Raw genomic sequence first — 14,808 nt, 5'->3', positions numbered from 1 at the left:
GGCTCACCATCGGTGGGAGGGGCCAAAGGGGTCGGGTGCGCAGTGAGTTGAGTGGCAGCCAAAGGCGGGGGCCTTGGCGGTCCGACCCCCGGCTACTGAAGCTAGCTCTGGGGACATGGAATGTCACCTCTCTGGCAGGGAAGGAGCCCGAGCTGGTGTGTGAGGCTGAGAAGTTCTGACTAGATATAGTCAGACTCGCCTCCACACACAGCTTGGGTTCTGGTACCAATCCTCTCGAGAGGGGCTGGACTCTTTTCCACTCTGGAGTTGCCCACGGTGAGTGGCGCAGAGCAGGTGTGGGCATATTCATTGCCCCCGGCTAGGCGCCTGTACCAGGGGTTTACCCCGGTGAACGAGAGGGTAGCATCCCTCCGCCTTCGGGTGGGGGGACGGGTCCTGACTGTTGTTTGTGCTTATGCGCCGAACAGCAGCTCTGAGTACCCACCCTTTTTGGAGTCCTTGGAGGGTGTGCTGGCGAGCGCTCCCCCTGGGGACTCCCTCGTTCTGCTGGGGGACTTCAACGCTCACGTGGGTAATGACAGTGAGACCTGGAGGGGCGTGATTGGGAGGAATGGCCCCCCCGATCAGAACCCGAGCGCTGTTTTGTTATTGGACTTCTGTGCTCGCCACGGACTGACCATAACGAACACCATGTTCAAACACAAGGGTGTCCATATGTGCACTTGGCACCATGACACCCTAGGCTGCAGTTCGATGATCGACTTTGTAGTCGTGTCATCGGATTTGCGGCCGCATGTGTTGGACACTCGGGTTAAGAGAGGGGCGGAGCTGTCAACTGATCACCACCTGGTGGTGTGTTGGCTCCGATGGCGGGGTAAGATGCTGGTCCGACCGGGCAGACCCAAACATATTGTGAGGGTCTGCTGGGAACGTCTGGCAGAATCCCCTGTCAGAAAGAGTTTCAACACCCACCTCCGGCAGAACTTCTCCCTTATCCCGAGGGAAGCGGGGGACATTGTGTCCGAGTGGACCATGTTCTGCGCTTCCATTGTTGAGGCGGCCGATTGGAGCTGTGGCCGTAAGGTGGTTGGTGCCTGTCGTGGCGGCAAACCTCAAATCTGCTGGTGGACACCAGTGGTAAGGGATGCCCTCAAGCTGAAGGAGTCCTATTGGGCCTTTTTGGCCAGTGGGACTCCGGAGGCTGCTGATAGGTACCGGCTGGCCAAACGGAATGCGGCTTCGCTTATGGAAAAAATCTTGGACATGGGAGGAGTTCGGTGAGGCCATGGAAAACAACTTCGGGACGGCTTCGAATAAATTCTGGTCCACCATCCGGCGTCTCAGGAGAGGAAAGCAGTACGCCATTAACACTGTGTATAGTGGAGATGGGGTGCTGCTGACCTCTGCACTGGATGTTGTGGGGCTTTCGTGGTTGACACGCCTCTACAAAAACACGTGGACATCGAGGACAGTGCCTCTGGATTGGCAGACCGGGGTGGTGGTCCCCCTTTTTAAGAAGGGGCACCGAAGGGTGTAATCACACTCCTCAGCCTCCCTGGTAAGGTCTATTCAGGGGTGCTGGAGAGGGTCCGTCGGGAAGTCGAACCTCGGATTCAGGAGGAGCAGTGTGGTTTTCGTCCCGGCCGTGGAACAGTGGACCAGCTCTACACCCTCGGCAGGGTCCTCGAGGGTGCATGGGAGTTCGCCCAACCAGTCCACATGTGCTTGGTGGATTTGGAGGCATTTGACCGTGTCCCTCGGGGAGTCCTGTGGGGGGTACTTTTGGAGTACGGGGTACCGAGCCCCCTGATACGACCGATGTCAGAGTTTGGTCCGCATTGCCGTCAGTAAGTCGAATTTGTTTCCAGTGAGGGTTGGACTCCACCAAGGTTGCCCTTTGTCACAGACTCTGTTCATAACTTTTATCGAAATAATTTCTAGGCGCAGCCGAGGCGTTGAGGGGGTACGGTTTGGTGGCCTCAACATTGCATCTCTGCTTTTTGCAGATGATGTGGTGCTGTTGGCTTCTTCAAGCCGTGATCTCCAACTCTCACTGGAGCGGTTCGCGGCCGAGTGTGAAGCGGTTGGGAGGAAAATCAGCACTTCCAAATCCAAGACCATGGTCCTCAGTCGGAAAAGGGTGGAGTATCCTCTCAGGGTCGGGGATCAGATCCTGCCCCAAGTGAAGGGGTTCAAGTATCTTGGAGTCTTGTTCACAAGTGAGGGTAGGTTGGAGCGGGAGATCGACAGGCGGATTGGTGCAGCAATGATGTGGACTCTGTATCTGTCCGTGGTGGTAAAGAAGGAGCTGAGCCGAAAGGCAAAGCTCTCGATTTACCGGTCGATCTACGTTCCTACCCTTACCTATGGTCACGAGCTGTGTGTCGTGACCGAAAGAACAAGATCCCGGAAACAAGCAGCCAAAATGAGTTTCCTCCACAGGGTGTCCGGGCTCTCCCTTAGATATAGGGTGAGAAGCTCGGCCATCCGGGAGGGACTCAGGGTCGAGCCGCTACTCCTCCGCGTTGAAAGGAGCCAGCTGATGTGGCCCGGGCATCTGGTTCGGATGCCTCCTCTCGAGCATCTGGTTCGGATGCCTCCTCTCGAGCATCTGGTTCGGATGCCTCCTCTCGAGCATCTGGTTCCGATGCCTCCTCTCGAGCATCTGGTTCCGATGCCTCCTCTCGAGCGTCTGGTTCCGATGCCTCCTCTCGAGCATCTGGTTCCGATGCCTCCTGGACACCTCCCAGGAGAGGTGTTCCGGAGATGTCCCACCGGCGGGAGGCCCCGGGGACAACCCAGGACACGCTGGAGAGACTATGTCTCTCGGCTGGCCCAGGAACGCCTTGGGATCGCACCGGAGCCACGGCTGCTAATCGGGTCCCATGTGTTGAGACCTGCGAAGCGACGAGGTACCTATTTCGCTGTCATTTGTCGCCTCCATTGAGTCAAGTTTGACATGGGAGGTGACGAGGTACGTAATTCGTTCTCGCTTGTCACCTCCCGTGTGTCGAGCCCATAATGGGCTCTGCACACAGGAGGCGACGCACTCTCAATTAATTTCCTATGGAAGCAGGGCGACAAGGCGAAAACATCTCAACAGAGGTCCAGACCAGGTAAACGCAAGAAGGCTGGCCACCAGACCACTTTTGAGGAGTCCATCCTCAGCAGGGTGGACAGTATCAGGGCACAAATTCAACATACAGCGGAAGATAAAGATGACCTGTACCTCCAAAGCTTGAAGCCAATTCTGAAGCGACCTACAGGAGCTAGGAAATCTGAGGCCAAGATGGAGATAATGAAAGTGCTCTATGAGTTTGGAGAAGATTGAGAATCTCCTATGTTAAGTGTTCTTTGTTTTTGTTCATAGGAATACTGCACTTTGCACAGCAAGTGATTATATTATATTGCACACAAAGGGAAAAAAAACTTACATTTACTTTTGTTTAAATTTTTTGGTTTGTTTACATTTTACAAATGCTGCTGCTTAATGTTAAGTTCAATAAAACTCTCCATCTCATGGTGTTCATTATTTATAAAAAATATTGGCTTTATTATGACAAACACAATGTTATATGTATAAATTTTTGGGCCAACTAATGATGATGATGAAGATAAACAGATAATTTACCGCATACAGATGGCAAGTCTTTCATCAGAACTGATTGGTTCCCTCATGTTTGTGTGTATCTTCTCAATTTTGGGATTTACCATTGTAAGAAGATGTGAAAAAAGTTCGGGGCTGAGACGAAAATAGGCTCTGAATTTATCAGGATCACGCTTCAAGTCTGCCATCAAATGATGATATTCACCATATTTATTTTTGTTTGCAATATGGGATGGACCCAATATTCTCGTTTTCTTTTGTACAGGATAGTTAGCAACAATAGTTCTGTTAATTCCAGTAATATATTGTGAATTTTCATCCTCAAACTATGTAGTGAAACTTCCATTTACAATGATTTCCTCTAATTTAATAGCCAATCAAATCTGCTGTCAACAAGCTGCGCTAGAGGGTGACATCAGTCGCTGCCGCCATCGCAACTGCTTGTCGCCTCCCGTGTGTTGAGACCTGGCGACGAGGTACCTATTTCGCCGTCGTTGTCGCCTCCCGTTTGCGGAGCCCTTAACACTAACCAATCAGAAGCAAGCATACTTTAGGTAAATGCAAGTGAATGACGGAAAGGAGCAGATTTGACACATCAAGTTAGCTACTTAACAAAATTAATGAATGTGTAAATAATAATTCTGGAAACATAAATTTACAAGTAAATATAAATTTTACCAAGTTAACTTAAATGCTTGATCCTCAATGTGTAGACCACCGCAAAGCAAGGCGTCTTTGTCACTGACAGTACCCAACACTTCAAAGAGCAAATGCTTAACATGATATGGTTAAAGCCATTACTATCTCCTAATTTGAAAACCCGACCAAAAAGTATTGGCACAAACAGCTGAGTAGTACACTATGTGTATTTCTCGTAAGTTTCGGAGTGATTTTCTCGCAAATCTGCCACTTTATAAACTCGCAAATTTGTCACTTTATAAAGTGACAAACTTTATAAAGTGCCAGTTTTTTTTCTCTGAATATTGCCAGCGCCCTATATTTATACGTGGCCCTAATACGCCATCGTACTTATGTAATACACTTTAATGCAAAATTTAAATGCATCTGATTAGTCGATTAATCAATTGAATAATTGATAGATTAATCGATTCTAAAAATAATCGATAGTGACAGCACTAGCCGCCATCTTACTGCTACGGGTGCCCAAAGGACAACTTTGCGGTGGTGCTTGCATCTAGTGTCAGAGCCAATGGGTCGACCGCCGCTTACCTTCCACAGCTGGGGCCTGCAGGTGGTCAGTGGTGGTCCGGTCATTCGGCTCATGTCGCTTTTCACATTCTGCTTTGCTCTCGCAAGCTTTTATTAGCTTTTCTTTTTTTTTACCAGCTTCTCCTGCGAGCCCCTCGTTAGCCACACCAGCCTATGGCTCCGACTAACTCTCACTAGCTGCTCTGGCTAAATGCTCACTTGCTCGTTTTTTGGGCCGTTGCTCGCTTCACACCGGCTGCCAAGTCACCGTCGCTTAATGAGATGCTCGCTTGCTCTCGCAAATTAAGAATTGGCAGTAGGCTTCTCTCTAAACCACCGTAGTGTGCGTGCTTCTAAATGCATGCGCTTCGGCTGCATTCTATGATATAGCGACATCTAGTGGTCATTTATTACAGACTGTACCGTTAAGGAAACAAAACTATCAAGAAGTGATTGACGTGTAGATGTTCAGATTTAATTTAAGAGGTTTTCATAAATATTAGTAAGGATTACATAGTAATTCAATTTACAGTAAGCATGAAGTATTCGTGACGTGACATACATACATTCATGCATACATACATAGTAGCTGACTTACTGTATATTGCAGACACCAGTTCCAGTGAAGTTTGTTATGTAAAATACAAATCTTTTTCAACCAATATTTGATTACATTTACTACAAAGACAAGATATTTAACGTTCAAGCATTTAAAAAAAAAATTATACCTGCGAATTGTTCCAAGAAAGCTGTGACGGGCATGTTTACCATTGTATTACATCATCTTTCCTTTCAACAATTATATTACACACAATAAGTGGGAGAAGAGGACACTAACTGATGAAGCTTTGTAGGTATAATTGTTTCCCATTCTTGCTTGATGTACAACTTCAGTTAATCAACAGTTCGGGCTCACTTTTTGTATTTTCTACTTTATAATTTACCATTCATTTTCAATGGGAGACATGTCTGAACTACTGGTAGGCCAGTCTAGTACTTAACACATGCAGAATATGGCTTAACATTGTTGAAAAAAGTTGGGACACCCCTAAAAAAAAGACTTTGCTTTGTTTTGGAGCAACATATGCTCATGTTGCTCCAAAACCTGTCCGTACCTTTCAGCATTATTGTGCTTTCACAGATGTGCAATTTACCCATGCCATGGGCACTAACACCCCCCCCCCCCCCCCCACATACCATCATAGATGTTGGCTTTTAGAATTTGCACTGATAACAGTTCCTCTTTGGCCCAGAGGACATGATTTCTCAAAGCACTTTAAAAAGTGGTTTACACACAATGCCAGTTTTTAATGCAGTGTCGCCTGAGGGATCAACGTTCATCATGAGCACTTAATGTTAGTTTTCAGCCTTATGCAGATATGTCTCCAGTTTCTCTGAATCTTTTGATATTATTGACCATAGATTTTTGAAACCCCCAAATTCCTTGCAATTGTCAATCATCCATCCATCTTCTACTGCTTATCCGAGGTCGGTTGTGGGGGCAGCAGCTTTAGGAGGAAAGCCCAGACTTCCCTCTCCCCAGCCACTTCAACCAGCTCCTCCGGGGAGATCCCAAGGCGTTGCCGGGCCAGCCGAGAGACATAGTCTCTCCAGTGTGTCCTGGGTCGTCCCCGGGGCCTCCCGCCGGTGGCATATGCCCGGAACACCTCTCCAGGGAGGCGTCCAGGAGGCCTCCGAACCAGATGCCCGAGCCACCTCAACTGGTTCCTCTCAACGCGGAGGAGTAGCGACTCGACACTGAGTCCCTCCCGGATGACCGAGCTTCTCACCCTACCGCTAAGGGAGAGCCCGGATATCCTGCGGAGGAAACTCATTTCGGCCACAATCTTGTTCTTTCGGTAAGGGTAGGAACGTAGATCAACCGGTAAATCGAGAACTTCCCCTTTTGGCTCAGCTCCTTCTTCACTACTACAGACCGATATAGAGACGCTGCACCGATCCGCCTGTCCATCTCCCGCTCCATCCTGCCCTCACTCGTGAACAAGACCCCAAGATACTCCTCCACTTGGGGAAGGATTTCATCCCCGGCCTGGAGAGAGCATGCCACCCTTTTCCGACTGATGACCGATGGTCTCGGATTTGGAGGTGCTGATCTTCATTCCAACTGCTTCACACTCGGCTGCGACTCGCTCCAGTGAGAGTTGGAGCTCACGGCTTGATGAAGCCAACAGCACCACGTCATCTGCAAAAAGCAGAGATGCAATGCTGAGGTCAACCAAACCGGACCCCCTCAACGCCTGGGCTGCGCTTAGAAATGATGTCCATAAAAGTTATGAACAGAATCTGTGACAAAGGGCAGCTCTCACTGGAAACAAATCCGACTTAATGCCGGCAATGCGGACCAAGCTCTGGCACCAGTCATACAGGGACCGCACAGCCCATATCAAGGGGCTCGGTACCCCGTACTCCCGAAGCACCCCCCACAGGACTCCCCCGAGGGACCCGGTCGAACGCCTTCTCCAAATCCACAAAACACATGTAGACTGGTTGGGCAAACTCCCACGCACCCTCGAGGACTCTCCTTGTAATTGTTTGTTGAGAAAAGTTCTTGAACTGTTGGACTATTTTCTTATGCAGTTTTTCAGAAAGTGGTGAGCCTCGCCCTATCCTAGCTTATGAACCTGAGCCTTTCTGGGATGCTCCTTTCATACTCAATTACTCACCTGTTAGTGTTAACCTGTGGATTTTTCCAAACGTGTATTTTGAACATTTCTTAAATTTCCTTGTCTTTTGATGCCCCTGTCCCAGCATTTTTGGAACGTGTTTTGGGCGTCAAATATTAAATGAGAAACTATTTGGAAAAAAATTTATATCTTTGTATCCTATTTTTATTTACACACAACTTATACAGGAATTGGGGGTTGTAAATTGAAATTGCATTGTACTGTGTAAATCCAAATCATAACATTATTGTGATATTTATAGACCTAACATGTACAGTACAGGCCAAAAGTTTGGACACACCTTCTCATTCATTACATTTGCTTTATTCTCACGACTATGTACATTAGTGATGCGCCGAATATTCGACCACCGAAAATTCAAGCCGAAAGAATATGGCCAAAAGAGGATGTTGTGGTGACGAAAAAAACCCCGCTGAAAGCAAGTGTTTGTTTGAATTAAACACCAAACACGGGAGTAAGTGTCTGCCTTGCTGGCATTTTTGAGTACCGGCAGCTTCATTGTGAACACCGGAGAAGGAGGGGGGTGTCGCTTGGTACTGCACTACAGGTGAGCCACTCTTTCTCAGTCGCCTTCCTTTTTTTCTTTGATGAGACCCCATCGAGCGCTTTCACGTTTTCACTTGCATTCTGGTGGCCGTGCTAAATATTTTAGCTAATGTCAGCACTATTGCTATCAACAGTTTTAAACAAGTAAACACTTACCACTAACTCCGAGTGACTACAGATCTGTACAGGACGCCGTGTGTGACTTTGCAGTCTGTTCCCAAAGCCGATTGGCTGGTGTGAAGAATTATTTTTATTTATTTTTGTAACTTGCATTTTATTGTGGTTTTATTATTATTATTTTTTTTTTTTACTTTTTTCGTTTTAAACAACAAAACATTTTAACAATACAGTGTTATGTCCATACATCGAATCCTTATTGTCCAGTGGTGGTGTCATCCTTGTTTATTTTCTTCTTATAGTCCATCCATTTTTCCCATTTATCATCAAACTGTCTCTTTTGTAGTCTTAATTTGTGCGTTAATCTCTCCATTACAAATATATCTTCCATAGTGTACATCCACTGCTCCGCGGTCGGTGATTCTATTTTATACCATAACCTTGTACTTTCGTAATTGCTGTCAAGAGCACTTTGACAAGGTATTCATACTCCTTCTGCACTACATCTTGTGTTAAACTCCCCAGGTAAATTACCTTGCATGTTTTTGGTATTCCATAACCCACAATTTTTTTTTAAAGCACACCATATCCGGTCCCAATACTCGTGTAACCTTTGGCAAAACCCCAAAACATGTGCATGATTCACATCCACGTGTCCACATGCTCTCCAGCATGGTTGCTGGACCGCTACCATTCCTCTTTAAATTTTGGGGGTAAACAAAGAATCTGACCATGTTCTTCCAATTGAACTCCCTCCAGATCCTGGAGTTAGTGGATGTGCACTACGTTTCACAAATACTCCACCATTCTTCCTCAGTTATTGGCTGTTTTAGCTCTTCTCCCATTTTTCCTTGATGTAAAGGGATGAATGCCTCTGAAGCGACATCAAGCTTTTATACATATCTGAAATTGCTCTGCAATTTTTCCCCTCATAAAGCTTCTTAAATATCCCAACGACCTTATATTCTGTAGTGGATTTGACCTCTTTTTCAAAATAGTCTTTTAGCTGCAGGTACCAAAAATGTCCCTGCAATCCAAAACCTATCCTTTAACTCTACAAAACACTGCAGCTTACCTTGTTCCACTATCATGCACAGTGCTGTTATTCCTTTGTTCGCCCATTGCTTGAACCCTTTATCATTCACCCCAGGAATGAACCTTTCATCGAATGCAAACCAACTCAAAGCCCTCACTTCCCTTTCCAACTCATATCTTTCCGCAACCATGTTCCATATTTCCATTGTAGTTTTGATTATTCCACTCAGTTGATTACTTTTTTTTTTTTGTAAACCCTTGTGTGCTATTAAATTCCGTACCTCCGTGTTTGCCTTCCCCAATTCTATACTTTTCCATTTTGCAACATAACCCTCCTTACACCAGTAAATCAAGGGTCTAATTTGTGCCGCATAGAAATATTCTTGGAGGCTTGGTAAAGCCAAGCCCCCTCTCTCTTTAGGAAGCTGCAGAGTTTGTATCTTATTCTGTTTCTTCCCTCCCCATATGAACCTCGATATCCACCTATCCCACTCCATAAATTGTTTTTGGGGAACCAGCACTGGTAGAGACTGAAATAAGTACAACAGCTTTGGCAAAATATTTGTCTTAACCACTTCTATCCTTGAGCTCATATCCAGAACTATATTTGGCCATCTCTCCAAGTCACTCCTAATTTCTTGATTTATCTTCAAATAGTTTGCCTCAAATAGGTTATCCATTTCTTTCACAATCTTTACACCTAAATAATCTATCGATCTACTCTTCCAATTAATTTTATATGCATCCTTTAATTTCTTAGATGGAACATAATTTATTGGCAGAATCTGTGTTTTCGTGACATTGACTTTGTAACCCGAGTAGTTACCATAAGTTTCTAAAAGCGTCATGAATCTTGGGAAGCTTGTATCCGGTTGAGTTAAATATATCAATATATCGCCAGCAAACAACCCTATGTTGTGTTCCTCCCCTCCTATAGTTACCCCTTTCACCTCTTTTTCTTGCCTAAATTGCGCTAAAGGCTCAATGAACAATGCAAAGAGGCTTGGAGAGAGCCCACACCCATCTTGTACCTCTTTCCAATTTAAATCGTCCAGTCAAACTACCAATTATTTTGATCCTTGCCTGTGGATCTTGATATAAGGATTTAATGCAATTCACTGATTCATCACTAAATCCAAACCTTCTAAGAATTTTATAGAGAAATGTCCAGTGTACACTGTCAAAAGCCTTTTCGGCATCTATACTACCCAAAATTGCACTCTCTCCTTTATCATGTAAATTTTCTCCGTCTTATATTGTCTTGTGTTTGTCTTTCTTTAATGAAGCCTGTCTGATCCTCTTCAATCAAATCCTGAGTAAATGTCTCTAACCGTTAAGCTATAATAGAAGTATAAAGTTTATAGTCCACATTTAGAAGCGATATAGGTTGATAGTTGTGGCACTGTTCTTTATCTTTCCCTTCTTTCAGAATAACAGTAATGATGGTCTCTTTCCATGAGGGGGGAATCTTTCCCGACCTAAGACTATAGTTAAATTAATCCATTATAATTTTCTTCTTTTTATTTAAGTATTTCTCCTTTCAGTTCTCCAACTAGGTCTTTATTGTTCAGTACACCTTCATTAAGTCTCCATACTGTTGCTGTTTTCATGGAATTTAGATGAAATTTTAGGTAGACTGCGCTATGATTTGCGATATCAGCCACTCCTATTCTACAATCTTTAACCCTATGTACATCATCCTTAGACATCAGAAAGTAATACATTTTGGAATACACAGCGTAAGCATCAGAGTAGTGAGTATAGTCCCAATCCAATGGATGTAATTCTCTCCATACATCCAGTACATCCAATATTGACATCATTACATTCATATATTTATTTATTTGTTTTTTATTTTTCTTCTCACTTGTGGTATTTAGTTTGTAATTCAACACCACATTGAAGTCCCCGCCACATACCAATATTCCTTCTGTTTCCAAAGTTATTAGATTGAATATTTTCTCATAAAACTCTTTCCCACTTTCCGGAGGAGCATACACATTGAGTAATGTCACTAATTGACCTTCTAGTTTCCCTTTTATCATGATGTACCCTTCCCTCCTTGTCACCAACTTTTTTCCCCAGTTCAAACTGCACCTTATTGGAGATCAATACCATTACACCCCTCTTGTGTGTTTGACCAAAGGAACTAGAAAATGAATTTCTGTATCCCAACTTTTGGAATTTTAAATGCTCCTGTTGCGATAAGTGTGTAAAAATAACCTGCATCTTCTCTTTTCTAAACTTAGACAAAGCTCTATCCCTCTTTTTGTTATTATTCAAACCGTTAATATTTAGTGTCACCACTTTAATATCATTATGTTGCATTACTTATATAATGATGATATGAAAAGATTCCAGGCCCCTCCACTGTAATATAACGACTGTAAACAACAAAAACAACATTTGTATAAACCCAAAAACAGAACTCCGCAGCAAACATGGACCTTGTTTCCAATAGGGGGATAGCCTTCCAAAGAACGAAGGGCCCCCCTAGTGGTTGGGGATATACCTAAGGTGGATCCTCCCATCCTACTAGACAAGTCCAACAGTCACTAGCTCTCATGAATCCCTCGTCGAATGTTTTATTAAATGAGAATTATTATGGATAAGTTGGGATGGGTGATGATCACGGAATGTGCATCTTCAGGTGACCCAACAGGGCACCTGAATTCTAATTTTATAACAAACATAAAAATGAAAAATAAAATAAAGGGTGAAAAGAGGGAGTTGGGGGAAAAGGAGGGACTGGGTTCTACCATGTTACTAACTTTAGCTCTTAGAGGGTAGGGCTTTTCCCGTTTGTGTCCCCACCAACCTCCCCCTCCCCCCGTTGAAAAATAAAGTTTGTGTATGTCTCCCTTCATACCACAAATAATAAGCAATGCTTCTCATATACAAAAATGTTCACTCACCCAGTGAGTGTACAGTATTCGACTTAAACACAGGATACACATTTCAAAGTTCTTTTCCGTAATCACACTCCCCGACTGACCCAGTTATGAACCGTCCTTTCCTCTTCTGAATTCCTGCAGCCTTTCCCTCGCACGATTCGCCGCGTCACGATTGGAATCCGGTGCGACGACTTCAGCATTTGTCCCGAGCCTCGCGCCGACTCGTTGCCATGTTGAAGCCCTGATGCGTTCCTCGAATGATGGTTCGCCGCTTCCAGCCTCTTCATCTCGTCCCGCAATCTCCATTCCTCTTTTCCTCATGTTGCGCGTTGCGTCCTCCGCGCTGTTGTAGATCTTGGGGCCATCCGACCAGTGAATCCTGATCCTACTCAGGGGTGTCTGAAAACGTATATTTTTTCTCTTTCAGAATTTTTTAAATCTCTGAGTAGGATTTGCGTTTTTTCAACACCTCCGTCGGGGTAATCGTGGTCAAAGAATATCTGTCTCCCTTTGACTTGTATTTTCTGTTTCCATGCTTTAGCCAGAATGTCCTCTTTAGTCTTGTATTTGAGAAAATTTACCACAATGGACCTCGGAGGTGACTGTTTCTGTGCGCTCGCTGAATATGTAGTTCCGCGTCACCAGTTAGCTCACGGCGAAGGAGCCCCTTCACCAATTCTGGCACTGATTCGTCGTCCTTTTCCATCACGCCATAGATCCTCAAGTTACAGTGCCGTCCATGTCCTTCTACCTCGGTCAACTTCTCTTGTAGTTTCTCTTTTCGTTTTAGCAGTGAGGATAGCTTCTTTCGCGTGTGCCATTCTCGCTTGTGCTTCGGCAATATCCTTCCGCTGCAGTTGCGTTTCCGCGATGATTTGTGCCATTTTCCCGTTCATTTCTTCCATAAATTCACCAAACTCTCGCTTAACCTCCACATTAAATTCTTCCTTGAACGCCAAGAGATCGTCTTTCATCTCTTTCTTCAAGTCTCGTATCTCTGTCGTGATCGTGAAGTCTTTCGAGCAACATTTTCTGTTGCTCGACGCTGCCATTGTCGTCACCTGCTGCCACATCTTCGAGTTCGTTATCTTTCTGGTCTCTGGACATCGCTTTTTTTCTTGAAACTTCTCTGTCCTTGACCCTGATTAATTTCTTGTTAGTTTACAAATTTGCGTTAAGTTATTTTCATAGTTTTGGGGGCGAACGATCATCAAATCGACTCAGGAGCTCAGCACTACACTGCCATCCCGTTCAGCTCCGCCCCGGAAGTTCCAATAAATTTATTTTTAAACGTTGGTGAATATATGAATTTGCTGATTTTAAGTGCGACGCACAGTGTCCCACTCCAAATAGCTTACAAATGCGTCATCCGCACCGCACGCATCCGTGCCCACCGGCGCAAAGAACTGTACATTGACTAAGTGCAATTGCACCGCAAGAAAATGCTCAGTTGCTCACCCCGCGTTTGGTGTTTAATGTGCCATTCGCTAACATGTCTCTGTTGTCTGTGGTGTGGACGCATTTCAATTTATATTGTGCTTTGTTAAAATGCCCGTGCTAAATAGGCCTAAATATTTTTTAATAATATAATTTTCATTAATTATAATAAATGCAAAGATAATAAAAAATTGGCATAATTTTTTTTCTCGGCGTTTTGGTTTTCGGCTTAGTATTTCTCATTTTAGGTTTTCGGTTTCGGCCCAAATTTTTTTTTTCGGTGCATCCCTAATGTACATTGTAGATTCTCACTGAAGGCATCAAAATTATGACAACTAACGAACACATTTGGAGCTATGTACTTAACACAAAAAGGTGAAAATAATAAAATAAATAGCCACCCTTTTCTTTTATTAATTTTTTTATTTACTTTTTTTTTTTGGCATTTACTCAATGAGTTTCAAAATTTAGTTACCCGAAAGGGTTTTCCAACAGTCTTTAACTCATTCACTCCCAGTCATTTCCACTGAAGCAACCCCCCTTTGCTCCCAGCTGTTTTACTGAATTTTGACTGATTTTGCAAGGCCCACAGAATATTGTGTTCTATTGCAATAAAAACATGGAACTTACCAAACGAAAGATTATCAGGAAAAAAAAAGTATATTTGATCTGTTTCCGTTTGCAGCAATTAGCTTTAGAATATAGCTAAGTTTCATCATTATTCACAAACCTGTTGAAAACACTGGGAAAACAAGCTTGTTGCAACATGGCCCTGGTTGATCTCTGATACTCTGCTGCCACCTGCTGGCCATTTTTGTAGTAACTACCATTGCTTTAAGTGACTTCTTCAGGTCAGAGGCTGCATCAAAGCCTTCTGTATGCTCTAGCATAAAAAAACGCACAAATACGTTTTTGGGACCATGGCAATATTTAAAATAGAACATTTTTATACATTTTTGGGAGCAAATTAGTTAAGAAGTTCCCAGATGCAAGAATGCCAAGAGTATGCAAAAAAGGACCTGAGCAAAGGATGGCTATTTTGAAGAATCTATAATATAAACATGTTTTCAGTTATTTCACCTTTTTTTTGTTTTGTTAAGTTCATAACTCCACATCAGTTCATACATAATTTGGATGCCTTCAGTTAGAATCTACAAAGTAACCAGTCATGAGAATAAAGCAAATGCATTGAATAAGAAAGTGTATCATCTTTGCACCAACCATCCGCCAATATTTTTATTTTTACTCACCTCTCATTAACCCTTTCATGGGTACCACCCCAATACCAGGCAGGCCC

General features: G+C 44.1%; 1 protein-coding gene across 1 annotated transcript in view; it reads right to left on the bottom strand.

Moving 5' to 3' along the window:
- Positions 1-14,808, bottom strand: part of LOC147160339 (glucose-6-phosphate exchanger SLC37A4-like) — a 44,785-nt gene that overhangs the window by 23,626 nt on the left and 6,351 nt on the right. Inside the window, exon 4 of the mRNA XM_086097978.1 lies at positions 14,762-14,808. This exon is cut by the window's right edge and continues 200 nt beyond it. Coding sequence (XP_085954104.1) covers positions 14,762-14,808 — 47 coding nt within the window. The remainder of the gene's footprint in view (positions 1-14,761) is intronic.

The sequence above is a fragment of the Leptonotus elevatus genome, chromosome 16 (assembly GCF_054856555.1).
Source record: "Leptonotus elevatus isolate MCC_2025b chromosome 16, RoL_Lele_1.0, whole genome shotgun sequence".
NCBI lineage: Eukaryota > Metazoa > Chordata > Actinopteri > Syngnathiformes > Syngnathidae > Leptonotus > Leptonotus elevatus.
The sequence above is the reverse complement of the archived record's forward strand: the minus strand, read 5'-3'. Positions and strand labels throughout refer to the sequence as shown.